Source organism: Plutella xylostella, chromosome Z (assembly GCF_932276165.1).
Source record: "Plutella xylostella chromosome Z, ilPluXylo3.1, whole genome shotgun sequence".
Taxonomy (NCBI): Eukaryota; Metazoa; Arthropoda; class Insecta; order Lepidoptera; family Plutellidae; genus Plutella; species Plutella xylostella.
Genome location: NC_064012.1, coordinates 1391374 through 1407488, shown reverse-complemented (window position 1 = coordinate 1407488; position 16115 = coordinate 1391374). Strand labels below are relative to the sequence as shown.

General features: G+C 37.5%; 2 protein-coding genes across 2 annotated transcripts in view; one reads left to right on the top strand and one right to left on the bottom strand.

Annotated features, from left to right (window-relative positions):
* The window catches only part of LOC105382681 (G-protein coupled receptor 52), a 54965-nt gene extending 49690 nt beyond the window's left edge, over positions 1-5275 (bottom strand). The window contains exon 1 of the mRNA XM_038121846.2: positions 5166-5275. The gene's annotated coding sequence lies outside the window, so the exon portion shown is untranslated. The remainder of the gene's footprint in view (positions 1-5165) is intronic.
* A 6336-nt stretch (positions 5276-11611) lies between these two features.
* The window catches only part of LOC105397241 (neuralized-like protein 4), a 30010-nt gene continuing 25506 nt past the window's right edge, over positions 11612-16115 (top strand). Inside the window, exon 1 of the mRNA XM_038121999.2 lies at positions 11612-12093. Within this exon, the coding sequence (XP_037977927.2) occupies positions 11923-12093 (171 nt within the window). The 5' untranslated portion in view covers positions 11612-11922. The remainder of the gene's footprint in view (positions 12094-16115) is intronic.

Genomic DNA, 16115 nt, shown 5'->3' with positions numbered 1-16115 from the left:
GAAGATTATTTTTGAAAGGCTAAAAACGGTAGTATCTGACGGGAATGAATTAATGTATTTTTAATTCTTTTAGCCATTTTATATCCAGCACAGGTGAGCGTCGGTGGTGTTAAAGCCTGCTTGATCTGGCCCCACTGTATCATGTATGGTATCGATTGATCCAGGGGCGCCGGAGCCGCTTCCATTAATAACCAGCTCTGACCAGCTCCCGTGCGTTGCCTTGACTACCTTATGATATTAATTAATCCTTTTGCTACGCCATTTCATGTAGTACGCCGCCGACGACTCGACTAACAGCAATTAAAACGGCAAAAGCCAGTGCAAACTGGTATTCTGAAGCGGTATTTGCAAGTTCAACTTTTGTCAAAGGTTGTGTTTTAAATCCGTGTTTTGCGTTTGCTTTTAGTTGTCGCTTGTCCGAGCTTGTCCGGTGTCAATGCGGCAGGAATAATATAGCTTAAAATATCCAGTTTAAGTATTTAAGTAGATTCTAAATGTACATTTCTATTTGAGTGGCCGAAAACATGTTAGTAGTACCGCAACTCACAAAATAGAGTGTCGAAAGTATTTTTAGCATTTATAAAAACATCACATTATTTGGGCCATTATTTTATTTTAGGGACCATTATCGGTCCCCTACAAAGAAACATTTTTTAAAAATTAAATAATGAAATTCAGGAATATAGCTACCGTCTGTAGCAATTAAATAAGACACCGGTCACAGAAAATATAATGAATTTATATAAAATACTTAATTTATTTACAAATTACGGTAACTCTGTTGTTGTTTTTGGTAACGCAATTGTTTTTCATACAAAAATTGTCTGTCCCTCGAAGCGAGTCATATGAAACAAGCACAACGTGTGTAAAAAATTATAATGGAAACAATTTTTTTGAATATTATAACGAATATGTCATTATTTAAACTTTACTTCACGGTAATATTCATGATTTTATATGAACATATTATGGGACAATTAATATTCCTGGCCGAGTCCCCAAGCCTAAGCAAAAATACACCTACACTAGGTTACCCTAGGAAATTCAATCATAAATAAACTTTTTTTCACTTTCTTACACCTAAGATCATTTGAATGGCTGTGTATTTGTATCGGAGTGCAGGAAGGAGAGCGGGACGGATAAAATGACCAAGTCTTTCGGATGAGAGTCCTGGAGAGAAGCGCGTGTATTTATTGTGACGCCACTGAGTTACCGGCGACATACGGTGAGTTTTATAGATATTTATTATTTTATTTCATGCAATATATGTAATAATTAGTAACAATTATTAGGGCATTTTGATATCCCATGTATGTGTATTCATTTAAGTACTAACTTCAAATAGGTTATTGTTTTACAACTGCGTTACCGCTACACTTCGTTACTTTTTCAGTAACGCAGTTGTAGCTATAGTAACTCAGGGGTTTTTCTTATAGTTTTCAGGTATCTGTTACTCAATTTATGGTACAAATATAACATTTGAGCATATTATTTGTTACAGTGTAACATTTCAGACTCAATGGCGTAAACAGCGGCTGAAAAACAACGGCTTTATAGGCAAAAAAATGAGAAATATTTCTTAGTATTAAGTTGTTATATTTTCAGCGATTTTAATGTTTGATATTAAACAAAGAGTTCTGTTAATTTTAGTTTGATAGTTTTTTTCACATTATGATTAGTTTTAATTGAAGAAAGTATAAAGATTGTGATTGAGATACCACTGTGTTACCAATTAACCACAGCGTTATCTATTTGTCCCTCGTTTCCTGAGAGTATTCACAAACATTTTAGCTACTCTATATTAGAAAAAATGTTAAACTAAATATAATAATTATAATTCACCTTATTTAGAGCTATTTCTAAAACTTTGAGCAAAAAATTATGATTATTTTGTCCTTTTTTCGAAAAGTATTGCATTAAAACTTATTGATTGGTAACGCAGTGGGAAACTTTATTATAGAATGAATAACAAAACTGAGAATATTTTGTAATTTAAACTGTTAGATTAATGTTTTTTTTCTTACTTTTTATCTGGTATATGTTTACGAACCAAAATATATGTTCCTAACAATAAAACATAATTTTGTATGAAAGTAACGCAGTAGTATTTTTTTCTCATCGTTCCTCGATTAAACGTCAATAACTTTAAGAAATAGCAAGAAAACATCGCTGCAAATGTATTTAATGAATAATATAAATGTTAATTAACATACATAAATATTGAAAGGTTAATTAATAAGAAAATTATTTTTGAAAAAAATATCTGTAAAAGTATGTCAAATTGTACCCAAAATAAAATAATGGCCCATTTATGAACAGACAGAGCAATGAGTTAATTATATACACTCACGGGCAATGAAAATTTTCCATTGCGAAAACCACCAATTTACTCCTAAACGGAAAAGGATAGCTTAATGACGCCTTCTGCAACATTGGAGTACATTTAAGAGAGCATCAGGATATTACCAACTAAAAAGTAAAAAAACTAAAAATAAAATTTTAAATAACATGTTTGAAAGAATTGCGGTCTTTTGGTGTCGGTATTTTCCGAGTGGAACTTTTTTTATTGCCCGAGAGAAAATTGTTACTGTCACTGTCTAATACAAACATTAAGACGCGACAGCAACATAATTATTAGATAACTTTTATCTGACTATTGAAAAATCAGCCCTAGAATAAAATTGGTGCTGTCACTGTCTGAAGCGTCCGTAGTCGAGCGGGCCTCAGTGATCGTAACTGATCGCTGAGGTTAAGCAACAACTGACACGGTCAGCCATTGGATGGGTGACCAATTTCAAGTGGTGCTTTTCTGGACGCTTCCGTGCTTCGGACGGCACGTTAAGCCGTGGGTCCCAGTTGCTGCTTCGGCAGCAGTCGTTAAGCCTAGTCAGAGGCCTTCGGGCAGCTTGAAAACATCTGACAGTCGGGTTGCCCACTTACCCGACAACTCTCTCAGCACAAGCTTGCTTATGTTGGGATCTACCAACCCGCACTTGGCCAGCGTGGTGGACTAGGCCTAAACCTTTCCTTCATTGGAAGGAGACCCGTGCCCCAGCAGTGGGGACGTAATGGGTCGTGATGTGATGTCACTGTCTAATACAAACATTCAGATGCGACAGCTACAATTTAATTTCTCAGTAACACTTATGTGACTATTGAAAAGTCAGCCCTAAGTCAAGTATTGTTCATGTTACATCTCTACCGTTAGCAGATCATAACATTAAAGTGTTTGTGCTGTTTGAGTTTTGTATTTAACCTAAATGACTGGACTGCAACTCGGGGCTCGTGTAGTGTGTGGGCGATCACGGATTTGCTCACGGATTGGTAGGTATATACGGCTCGAGGCTCGGCTCGCGGTGCGTGTAGGGAATGAGCGACTTTAGAGTTGAATATCGGAGGTATTCAACGTTAGTTAGGTTTTTGTGGTAAAGGTTTTGTGGTAAACAACTTCAGCGGCGTCGACTACGTTATCAAATCGACTATCTCCAACCGATACTTTTGTATTGATGATCAGATACCTCGCCTAAAAAGTGCCGCTCTTTCCCCGCAGATTTCCTTGATTATGCTGATCTTAACTTTTCTCAACTACCCAAAATTCCAATGACTTAAATAAATATCAGTAAGTTCATGGTATAGGATTTATGTAATAAAATCCTCCTAGGCGAATTTTGACTACGGCTGCCAATCTCATTGAGATCAGCCATCTACGCAGGAGTAGATTATAGTTCCCAAGTGTGTGCGCAGTACATAGAAGCACTCTCTGTTCCATCACTCTCATAGCCCAATGGGACGGATTGACCGATACAACTGGAGAGAGCTAGGCGCAGGACCGACAACTTTAAGGTAAGTACAGACCAACGTTACGAGGTGTAATGTAACATTCCCAGCGAGCATTTTACGCAACGCTGTGTTCTAAAATAGTCTTGTAACTCGCTGGTTTCACCGTAACACTGCTTACTGACTGCACGAATGCTTGCTGTGTAACATGTTACATTACACCTTGTAACGTTGGTCAGTACTCACTTCTACGTGTCTATCCAACAGCATGAATCATTTCACTTTTTGGACATCAGGTGATCAGCTTTTCTATATCCGACCACACTTTCAACCACAATAAAATTTAGAAACATAAATTGATGGTCACGCCCGGAAATCGTACCCGGGACATCTACATGATGAATGAAGCATAGCATCAATAGATCACAGAGGCATTTCGATATTTTTTTTATCTATACCTGGATTATTAAAATGTCCTCTTAATAATACACAAATACTTAGTCAAATTGTATTATTATGTAAATATTGACTGGAAAATTTGAGAAACTCTACTAAGAAAATGTATTTTAAAATTAAAATAATAAAAACTAAAATGACAAAAGAGAATGGCCAAATTTCTATAGCGCCATGACCTGCCAGAGCGGCCATTGATGAAACATAATATACTGATGTGTAGCCTACAGTATATCCTGATGTATAATTTATTATTATGAGGCATGGGAGAACGAAAGATAAAGGTGCTGAAAGATCAAGTCTCTGTACTAGATGTTTCCCTCGAACTAAGTACCGTTTTTAAAAGTAGTTTAGATTTTTTTTAAATATTTTTATAATTTCTCTTTATCACTGAATAAAAATAGCTTTGGTTAGTGACTGCAAAGATTTGAAGGGTTAGATTTGGCAATTCTCTTTTAAAAAAATAAACTAGAACTAAACGGATTATTTTACAATAATTATATAAGTATATGTATTTATATTTTTAATATTGGTCATCTGATTAGAATGTAATAATCATATTCATAATAATCATAATCTCATCAGGGAGGTATTTTCAGAATAAGGAGAAGTTTGAAGTTTCGTGTCGACGTGCGTTCGTCGTAAGAATTTGTACTATTTTTGTAATAATTTGTATTTTTATTAAACTTAGGCAATGTAATTTGTTAGATAATGTTATACATTTTTTGAAAGTTATTGTGGTATTGAAACTTTTAAAGAGCCAAAGCATTCACAATAATCGGAAAGCTAGTCCAAAAAAATAACGCGCAATAACTTTCAATAAAACATTCCCGCGCAAAACTTCGGACACGTGCGTCGCAACTTAAACCTAATGCTTGCTAACTATTTCTTTGGCTTCAAAAAGTTGTAAAAAGTTGATGGTTTTGTTTACTCACGGTCAGATCGGCATGGTGAAAGCGCGGCGGCGGGGCGGCGGCGGCGGCGGCGGCGGGCGCGCGGGCGAGGCAGGGTGAGGCACTTGCACACCGGCCACGGTGAGAACACTACTGGTCTCCGCCAACCACTGGCGGCAGATGGGACCGGCGCGCGCACCCTTAAATGTGGGGCGGCATGACTACCATCGATTCTCACTTTTTATCACCCAATGTATTAAATCCGACCAAATTGGGTCACTTTTAACCATGGTGCATGGGACCCACGGGAAGCGGCAGGGACGCCCGCGCGCCACGCGTGCGGCGTGCTAGCGCCCCCGATAACGCACTTTATGACGCTTCCGAGCAACTTGACGAGTTTCTAACTAGTAATTTGTTAGTGCAAGTTGCGATCTAGAACTTCAATATTAACATAACTTGTTGGAAGCACTCAAGATATTGATAGGTTTTAAAAGAAAAACTTACGAAAAGTTATTAGCTTTTTTTCGATAATAGACTTCAAAACTTAACACAGCTATTTGACTACACTTAACTAATTTTATTTATTTTGTATTGTTAATTTAATTTACTTTATGTGAGCTGCAGCAAGACACTATAAATTATTATAAATACTATTGCATTATTGTAGCAGCTCATTAAAATTATCATTGGTAACATTTAAATTTGCAGTAACAGTACGACTGTAGTAACCATTCGATAAATTAATCATAATTCATTTTCATACCAACAAAGAGAATGTAGCTCGAACTGTCGCAGATAAAAACATTACCAATGATATTGCGACAGAGTTCCAACGCGATGCGGGCAATTGCTGCACGTAAATGTGAAATTTTCCAACTGGGGCACTTGCACAATTAATTATTTACGTGTTTGGTAAAATGGCGAACATTTTCGTAAATATTTTAATTACTTTTGCTCCAGCTAAGGGAATTTTAAACAGAATTAATTGAATTGATCAAATTTTGTTTATGTACAGAGAATCGTCAAAACTATTTGCAGATACTATAATCGATCATTTCAAGCTAAATAATTACATAGATTTACTATGATTTCAACTAAATTAGACATAATGATAATTGGTATGTAATTGGGGGAGGATTGTGGTGTTTTGCCTAAATAAACACATTCAGTACGTACGAATATCCTATTTTATTATATTATCTGTGGCAGTAGGTACCTGCACCAGGCTCTCTTGAATAGAACCTTTGTGCATACCATCAAGTTCTAAACGACCTTCCTACGCGTGGACCATTTCCCACCACGCTGGACCACAGCGGGTTCACACAGCTTAATCTAAAACATATACAGATTACCTCTTGATGTTGTTTTCCTTGACCGTAAGAGCGATGGTATACATTTGTATATCCAAATCAACGAATATCCAAAATTTTGCTATGAACGTGCTACGTTTTTGCTACGCTGCTACGCCGTAGCACCGTAGTAGTTTAACAGAGAAATTCAATTTTGACGACTTATTTCATAATTATAAGCTCAATTTTGTATCTTGTAATATTGAAACTAAACTTATAATAATAATAATATAGTAAGTATAACGTGTATGTAGAATTTGTCTTCCTTAATTCATTTCCACTAGAAAAAAACCATTATAATATAGACACCGCATCACCGCAAGCAAGTCACTTATTTAGCAACAACCGGATGGTGAGCAAAGACTAAATGAAAGTTAATTTTACTGGTTCTTAGAAATAGCTCGGCAGTAAATAAAGAAAAGTTTTTAGTTATTTCAAAGTTAAAGTTTGTAAGGTAAAGTTTCTAATTGTGTTTGTAGTACAATGCCAAAAGTCAGCAAATAATTTATTTTAATTTTATTATTTGTAAAGACGACTGAGTTGCTAATCGATCGCTCTGCTGGATAATTTGTTTACTTACTAATAAAGTTATTTATCAGCGTTCGGTTAAAAAGGTTTTGTACTTAGGTACCTGCACGTAAATTCTGTACGATTATAATGGTACCTAGGTATGTTATGTCATCTTAAGTAATTATGTGTAGTAAAAGATCACAAAAATACCAACTAGTTGCTCTTTACTATTGAGTTATATTGGCTTCCAATTTCGTTTCGACTCGACCATAACGGGACGTGCTTTACGCACGCAATTTCTTGTTTTGCCTCGCTCATTTTGGACAAAAATCTTTAATTCTAGATTTTCATCGTAATCAGCAAATCTTTTTAGCGTATCGGTTGCCAAAGGGAATGTACTCTCACGAGCAATTAAATAGTCCAGTGACATACGGAACGTCAATGGCATTGACAGATGGAACTTTTTCATTGTTCGTGAGTGTATTAGGTATTTGCGACTTTGTTAGTTTACGGCTTGCTCTGGAAATATCTATCTGAGAGAGAGTGGGTAAAATCTTCCAGTATTTGGACAAAATAAATAAATAATAGGCGTAAGGATCTCTCTTTAAGAAGACCGCTTTTTCTGATATAACTACCACTACTAGTGCGAATTTTTACTCCATTCGAGTAGTGGAGAGTAAACACGAATTTGTAAGGGGTGGGAGAGTCGCCACCTAACCGTCGCAATTGTGTTGCGAGTTGTAGATTTTCACTACTCGATCGGTTAAGAAAATCTTAGACTTGGTCCTCTGCACCTGTCTACCTGTCAGGTGGTCGGTGCAGCAGAGCCCCTATCACAGGCTAACGTGGCAATAAAGCCTCGTATTCACTAGGCGACTATACAGCGACATCTACGTGTCGCAGAACAGGTTCCGTGTTTTGGCTCGCGAGACAGAATTTCCTGCGACATCAGTCTAGCACATAGAGTATATTTTTTTTACTAGGTCTAGCGACCGCTGTTGCAGAGTGTGGACGCGTGCGCGACTTCTGTATCACGACATGTTACCAAAATGTTCTGAGAACACGCACCGTAGATGTTCTGTAACAGTCTCAGAACTTGTGCCCTAGTGAATTCGAGGCTTAAGCTAGCGTTGTACGATACTACACAAACATAATGAAAAAACAACGCCAACGTAGTCAATTTTGGAACTAACTTTGCCTTACATTTGTGACAGTGAAAGTTCGAAAATCTTGTAATCGCTTGACAGGTTTGTGTTGTGGTAAACTCTCGTCGACCTCAACGATTGATGAATTTTCAAATAATCGATGCTATTATAGATCCACAGGTAAGTATAAAATATACAAAAGTTGAATAGTGATTAAGAAAACCCGGCCAAGTGCGAGTTCGACTCGCGCGCTGAGGGTTCCGTACAAGTCTTACTTGACATAACTTTACTTTTAATTTCGTCATATATATTTCCTTTTATTCCGTGATTTATTTCATATTTTTAAACCAACCATATAGCCAGCAGGGGGAGGATACTAGATTCTTACAAAAGTTTGCACTTGAAGCTTAATATTTCGTTTAAAATTACCAATCACTGAATACAAAAACCTGAACACCAAAAAATTTTTTTTCAATAATTTAATCTACTACTTTTTCGGGGCCGTAAACTTGTATAGGTCTATCTATGCGAAATAACATATTGATACCTTTACCCGTTTCTGAAAAAAAAGGGTAGTGACAGACAGACAGACAGAGGGATAGACAGCAAAGAGATCGTATAAGGGTTCCTTTTTTCCTTTTCAGGTACAGAACCCAAAAAAATGCTTGGTCTTGACTGATTGTGACAACGATCGCCTAGAATCCTACAAACACAGTGAAACTACATTGAAAAAGCAGCATAGTTAAAGCAGCCTGCGCATTTTGTAAAGGTTTTTTTTGTGCAAAACTTGTTCTAAGCGAGAAACGAGAAGCGAGGTCTGCAATGCAACCCGTATGTTTGTTTGCGCTGGGAAAAGCTCACCTACTTTTGTGCTAAAAAAACTATCTCGATTTCCAGTCTCAGCGTTAGCACTTAAACGTTTTTACGGAATGTTTTGTTTAGAGACTTTGCTCTGTATACCCTGCAGGCTACTCGTGATGCTGTCTTTAAACGCCTTCACAATGTACTCTGCTCATTAAGCAGACAAAACACCTCGGGATTACACTTTTTTTAATCCGTAGACAACGTGCATTTTTTTTACTTTTCATTAAAGGTATTGTTTGTGTATTTTTTTATTGGAATTTATTTTTAAACCTAGTTAGAGTATACTAGCAAAAATATATATTATTTTTTGATATGATTATATATAATTTACTTTAGATGTCCTTTATTCATTATCTACGTCTGTACCTTTCTGTCCGTACGTAGGAATCTTTGCGTAAGATTTTTTTTTTTATGCCATGTATGAAATAAGATACAATTTAGGCCTGAATATCTGTAATATAGTAATGTCTAATATAATAAAATACGCTTAAGTATATAGCGTACCTACTAGAAGTTCCCGTGTTAAAAGTATTTCGGGGATTCCGGGATAAAAAGTAGCCTATGTTCTATGGTCTATAGCCTGGGAAAGATCCCAGGGTCTAGAGTCTAGACCGTCCGTCTGTATATAAAAGTTCATTCAAATCCGTTCAGTAGTTTTGGCGTGAAAGAGTAACAGACAGACAGACAGACAGACATAGTAACTTTCGCATTTATAATATTAGTAAGCATTAATATTGCTCAAATTTACACGGGTACTAGGCTGCCTGAGCTGAAATTAAGGCTGCAACTGGGCCAAAGTGGTTATAATGATAGCCGACCTACGACAGTAGATGGCACCTAAAGAAGATACTCAGATCTAGTGCTAGAAGCTCAGTTTTACACCGATAAGATCTTAGTTCGAACCCCGGGTTAGTTCTAGGTTTCAACTGAAACATTTATGTATATAAATAGCTGATCATCATATAGCACCTGTGAGCTAAACCTATAGGTCATAATAATGATCATATCATCTACACATCCGTTGATCGGTCAGTCTGTTCAATATCGATAGACGCTACTCGCGAACATGGACAGTCAGCTGCATAAGTAGTTGTACATTTTTGTACCTTGTCAAACTCACAAACTGCCTATCAAAACATTGTCAGTTTGTTATGCACCTACAGTGCGACAAACCCATCCGTTCCGGTGAGAGCGAACTAAATTGAACCATATCTCATGATTTACTAATGAATTATATATTGATATAGATTAGATGGGTTTATTGAAACCACAAGAGCGAATTACAACTACTGGCAAACTTAAAATCTTATAGAATGAAGAAATATTACACATTTACGTGAGCTGTCACCGGAACAGATAAGTTTGTGGCACTATAGCTAGTTTGACAAGGAACAAAAGTGTATATTAGCTACTTATGCAACTGACCGGACATCGAAACCGCAGCCACCGCAGTTATTTATTTTATTAGTACTTTTAACTACTACTTAAGTGTGCATCGCAGTCGAATTATCAAGAAGAAAAGTGGAGAAGAAGACGATGGTGGATGCTGACTATACCTACCTAGAACTAGAACGTCGTCGGACGTGTTGCCGCGATGCTCGCGCTTGAACCCTTCGATTTGTACCACAAAAACCGACAACAAGCTGAACGGTGATATGCGCCTGCGGACGTCAAATATCTACCACAGATGCTCAAATCACCCCACTACACGTCCGCCGATGTTATCTCCGGATGCATTAATTGCGGACGCCTCCGCAAACATGTAGAGGAGCCATAATAAGACAAAAATATAAATATACACTCACACATTGTACAAATATACTCCCTTTCGGGGTAGGCAGAGGTGCATTGCTGCACCCACTTTTCGCCAGTGTTTATGTTAGTCCCAATGTAATAGGGGGCGGGCCATAGTAAGAGAAGTTGATGCGCATCACCAATCACTGACTAAAGTTTTAGTGAACTGTATTTAATGCCGATTACAAAATTTATCCCAGACTCCAATGATATTCTAATCAAGTATCAAGGTATCTAATCACAATACCGCCAGACTCAAACTTTTCATTGAAGTATGAAAAAGAGCCATTTGAAAACCACTAGCTCCATCTATACGTGTTAAAGGCAATCATAGAGAGAAAACAACATCTTCAAAATCTTCATTTTGATATGTAGGTACGGAAACCTAGAGATATACCATAAAATGGATAGATGGCGCAGTACCGCATAGTGACATTTTTGTATTTTAGTTTTGATCGTAGAATAACAAGTAGTAGTACGTTATTCTATGGTTTCAATACAGGAAAGGGAAACATGGATAATGAGGAGAGCGAGTTACACAAAGGAACACATTGGTATTGGAAATAAACATACTGTATTTTTCTGTCCGAATATTGTCAAAGCAACAAAGGATGAGATTTTGATCTAAATTTACGTTTTGTAAAAGGCGGTGTAGCAATGTAGAAATGCAATCGCTGCCTACCGAGCATGGGATCACCCTAAAAATATTGTTGTATTTTTTGACGTAAAACATATACCCTCAGAATAATAATGACCTCGCGCTATACATATTTTTGTATTATTCCTACGCAACAGGGCTTCTACATTTGTTGTGTTGTCATCTTGCTTGTCAAATGTCGTCGGTTTTCGTTCGGCTTTTCGCGTTGTAAGGTTTTTGCAGTTGTCGGCGAGCGAAAATCCATAATTTTAATTGTTTATAAATAGACCTCAACATCCCCGGTTATTAAATTCATATGTGCAGAACTCTGAAACGTTGTATACCTGCGCAATCAATACATCGGTGCAACAGTGCACAGCCTCCGCCGCGAAGCCCAGTTCGTAATGGCTTTACGCAGCGCGCAGTACGCAATGGTCAATAAAGTTACATCCGAAATGTTGTCTGAAAATGTGTTTTAATCAGTGAGTTATTCATTCAAAATGATTGCGGCGCGTGTGATGAAGTTTCATAGACGGTGCGGCGATCGAGTGACGCTGCTCAACGACGCTGCCACGGCCATCAGGAACTTCGTCGACTTCAACCACGGCCTCATCCTGAGCGCGGAGCCTTTGAAAGATGACATTATGTTCGAAGTCCGTATCGACCGGAAGGTAAGCTGCATAAAATCTACCAAAACTTAAACCGAATTTTCCATCCCTTTTATACTTGCCCATCATACAAGAGCAGGAAACATTATTGGTTTTCCTTGTTTGGCTTGCAAATCCTGTAAAGTGAGACAGACATATTTGCAATCAATAATAATGGACATACCATTTATCACCCACCTTGCATCCTAGTCCCATCCCACAAATATGGTGGCCAACTTTTTCTCCAGAGGGTAAGTAAATAATTTTAAGTTGTGTAACTTTTTGTTTTACCCACTTATTTTAATATATTTAACTACTAATATGCATGCAACAGGTGTATTTTTTAAAGATTCAGTTTGATTTACCTGCAATATTGAAATGTTGATTTGCAAGATGGACACCCACCTATTATCTATTAATTAATGCATCTATGAAATTTAAAGTTTGATAATATTCCAAGTTCTACTATCATTTCCTAAATTTTTATCATATGCTGATTATTTGAAACAAAAAGTACCTAATTATCTGGTGACCATCAATATCTTCATTTAATGCCTCCGCATCCTACAGGAGAACAAAGGATCAAATGATAAATTCTTATTTTAAACAGTAGTAATTAATATATTCATTGGAATAAATATACATTTCAATTGCATTTAGCAGTTTCCCTGTAATGTATAAAAACGGGTTTTTGAAAATTTATTAAGTATCAAAAAGAACACACCCGCTTCTCTTAAGGTTCACATGCACATTTATGACTACACAATAGATCAGCATGAGGTGAAATACTTTAAGCCCTAGCAGTGCAGGACATGATTGGTTTACGAATTTCACCCTGATTACACCTACCAAGTAGAGTGGACGGCCAAGCACTCATTTATTAGGCAAGGATTGGCAAAGATACTGTCTCGTCACTCTACTCGGTAGGTGTAATCATGGTATTAGAATTTTATCTGTGTACAGTCTGTAAGATTCTTTGCCCTCGGGATTGCCCTGTAGCTAGCATGGCTGAGACCAGGCAGATAGATAGATAGCCATAGATGAGAACTTAAAAGGCTCCATTTTCAGTAAGCAACAAGGGTAAGAATGGTACCACAAAAAAATTAAGGGACCATAATTTGCCCCCAGTTCGTTAGGCCATTAGCGATCTCAGCCTTTGTTTATTATGTGTCTAGGTTTTGAGGTAAGACAATTGTGTTTTTTCAAATCAAATGTATAGAAAAGTAGTCCCTTTCTTAGATTCTATGAATCCTAGGTAAGTTAGAATAATCTCAAATCTACCATACTAACACAGTGAAAGTAAAAAAACAGTTTTTTTTACACATACAGACAGACACACAGATACTTGCGTGAAACTCATAGCACCCTTATTTTCGGTAGGGCGTCAAAGCATGGAGGAGTGAGAGGGAAGTAGTAATCAATAACATTGTGTATGCATCCCTGTCAGTTGCACCCAGCAATCAATACAGCTAGAAATCTGGGGTTTGCTGGCCGGGAAATATGCGCGGCGCAACAAGTGCAGTTGGTAATAAATAACTTTGTAGTCTGCACTGAATTACCTAAGTTTCTGGAAGATTGACTCTAGAAGTGATGTTTCAGTTTATAGTGATGTTGTGTGCGTGCATTTAGTGTATAGCTGATTGAATTTGCCTGTAGGTATTTAAACTTACAATATAAATAATATAAAACAATATATATGTCGCAGGCAACTGGTTTAATCTCCTGTTTGATTGAACCACTAGCCCGTTCATTGGATGGCGCTATTCAGTTGTATGACTAAAGGACAACTCGTCAAGTCGTTGATTGTAACGTTCGACGTCTTGACTGAACGTCATTCAGCGAAGACGTTGAATGGGATATAGTATAGCAACTTTGTAATGTCTGGTTAGGGTGAACATCACCAGACAAGAGTCAACAAAAATACTATGTTACAAAGCTCTTATCTCACAAATTAACTAAACAATAACAATAAACGTACCTTCATATTGTTGTTCATAATTATCCAGTTTCGCCACTTTTTTTCTTTGTAATGATAGGTAAATCCATGTTGTCACACTATTTTAACACAAATAACGCACTTTAAAGCTAAATTATTTGCAAAAAACTAACAATATAGGTGCTTTTTGTGTCAGCTGTTAGCTGTTAGACGCCATATTTGTTTTATTCACCACCTGACTGATTTTAAGTCAGCCAACTAGTTGGACGTTTTGTGACGCTTGTACAATCAACGTTCGGCCTAGTCATACAACTGAACAGCGCCATCCAATGAAAGGGCTAGTGGTTCAATCAAACAGGAGATTAAACCAGTTGCCTGCGACATATACATGGGAGGTGTCCCAGGCTTGTGAAAAAAAAGACCTGTGGAAATATTTTACCTCTGAAAACTTACTCATCATCATCATCATCACCGCTCATAACACTCTGTCCTCGGCCTTCCTCATTCAGCCACTACCTGCTCCTTGTCTGATCTCGGCCAATATATGTATATATATTTTTATATAAATATATTATAAAAATATATATATAAATGGGAGGTGTCCCAAGCTTGTGAAAAAAAAACCAGTGGAAATATTTACTATTATTTTACTTCTGAAAACTTCTCATCGCTCATCACACTCTGTCCTCGGCTTTCCTCATTCAGCCACTACCTGCTCGTTGTCTGATCTCGGCCAATCCCTAAAGTCCATCAGTCGTACTCTGGACCGATAACTGTAGATCTGTCCAGCGGGCTATAGACTTTGAGGATCGGCAGCAATGAAAATGTGTCGAAGCTTTCCATATGCAGTCTAACCCAAGTGGGTGGGTGCATTACAACTTACAACCTTGTTGAAGTTGATTCGGCCTAGTCAAATAGTAGCATAATTTGAAGTCCATTTCCAATTATCACTGAGTCTGGTCTTCGCCAGCATTGCACATGAGCCCTTTAGGCCTTTGTCCCTGCTAAGAGACCTAAGGATGTATGATGTCCAAGACCTTCGCTTTTGGAAGCATCAGTCTTCACCACTACTCATACCGTTATGCAACTATTTATCTCTGTTTCATGGTTCAGCGGACTAAAGGCCATGCCATGCTACCAGTGATTAATGTGATTATTGACAAGATTCTATAGCAGAATTGATGAGTCAGGAGGCACGCCCAGATTCAGGTACTAGTGCGAGCTTGTACTTTATAATAACTAATAGTAAACTGACAGATTCTTTTTATTCTTTATTGCACAAATATAAAAAATACATGCTAAGAGCATTTTCTACCAGCCAACCTACAGGAGGTGCAGGAAAACTGGTACAAAGATGAAGATGAAGATTTTAATATCTATGTAGCTCTTTCTTTTATATCATATTGAATTATTATGTTAGTTTATCATTCTTCATGTTCCTGCACCATACATCATTACCAAATGGTGATAAAGGTTGAAATGTATTGTATTATACTTGAATGTTGAGAAATGGTCCGCAAGAAGAAAATGTAATACAGCATGTGATACAGTGTACCGAATGCAGCCCAAATGCTGTTCTGACATACCTGATTGCTGGTGTTTGTCAAAGTTGGTTATGTTTAATGAAATGGTCTGCCCATGGTAATTAGCAAGCTTTTATTGTTATCAGTACACACAGGGTCCAATTTAATTTTTGTTTATTCTAGCTGTTGTCTGCAAACTTACCTTTGTTTTTACAGTTACATATTTCCTATCATCCCACCCCTCCTCTCCATCCCTTCCCCTTCACACCCTCCCCAGCCCACAACCTCCCCTTCCCTCCGTGTAATTCCTATACTCTTCTGCCCTCCTTTTCCGAGTCATTCGTCAACTGGCGAGCCTTAGACAGGCGAGCGCGCGCCAGTTGGCACCTTCTGTTTTTTTATCGTCAACTCGCTTGCCCATGTAAAATGCGGTCAGAAACGGATTGAAACTAACAAATATACCTAATCAAATATTGTCTCCCTGGCTAATTCGCATAAGAAGGTACCGACTAGACAGTCGCCATTAAGAGTCGTTCGTCAAGTCGCGCGCCTTAGACTCGCGCGCCACGCGAGTTGGCATCTTCTGT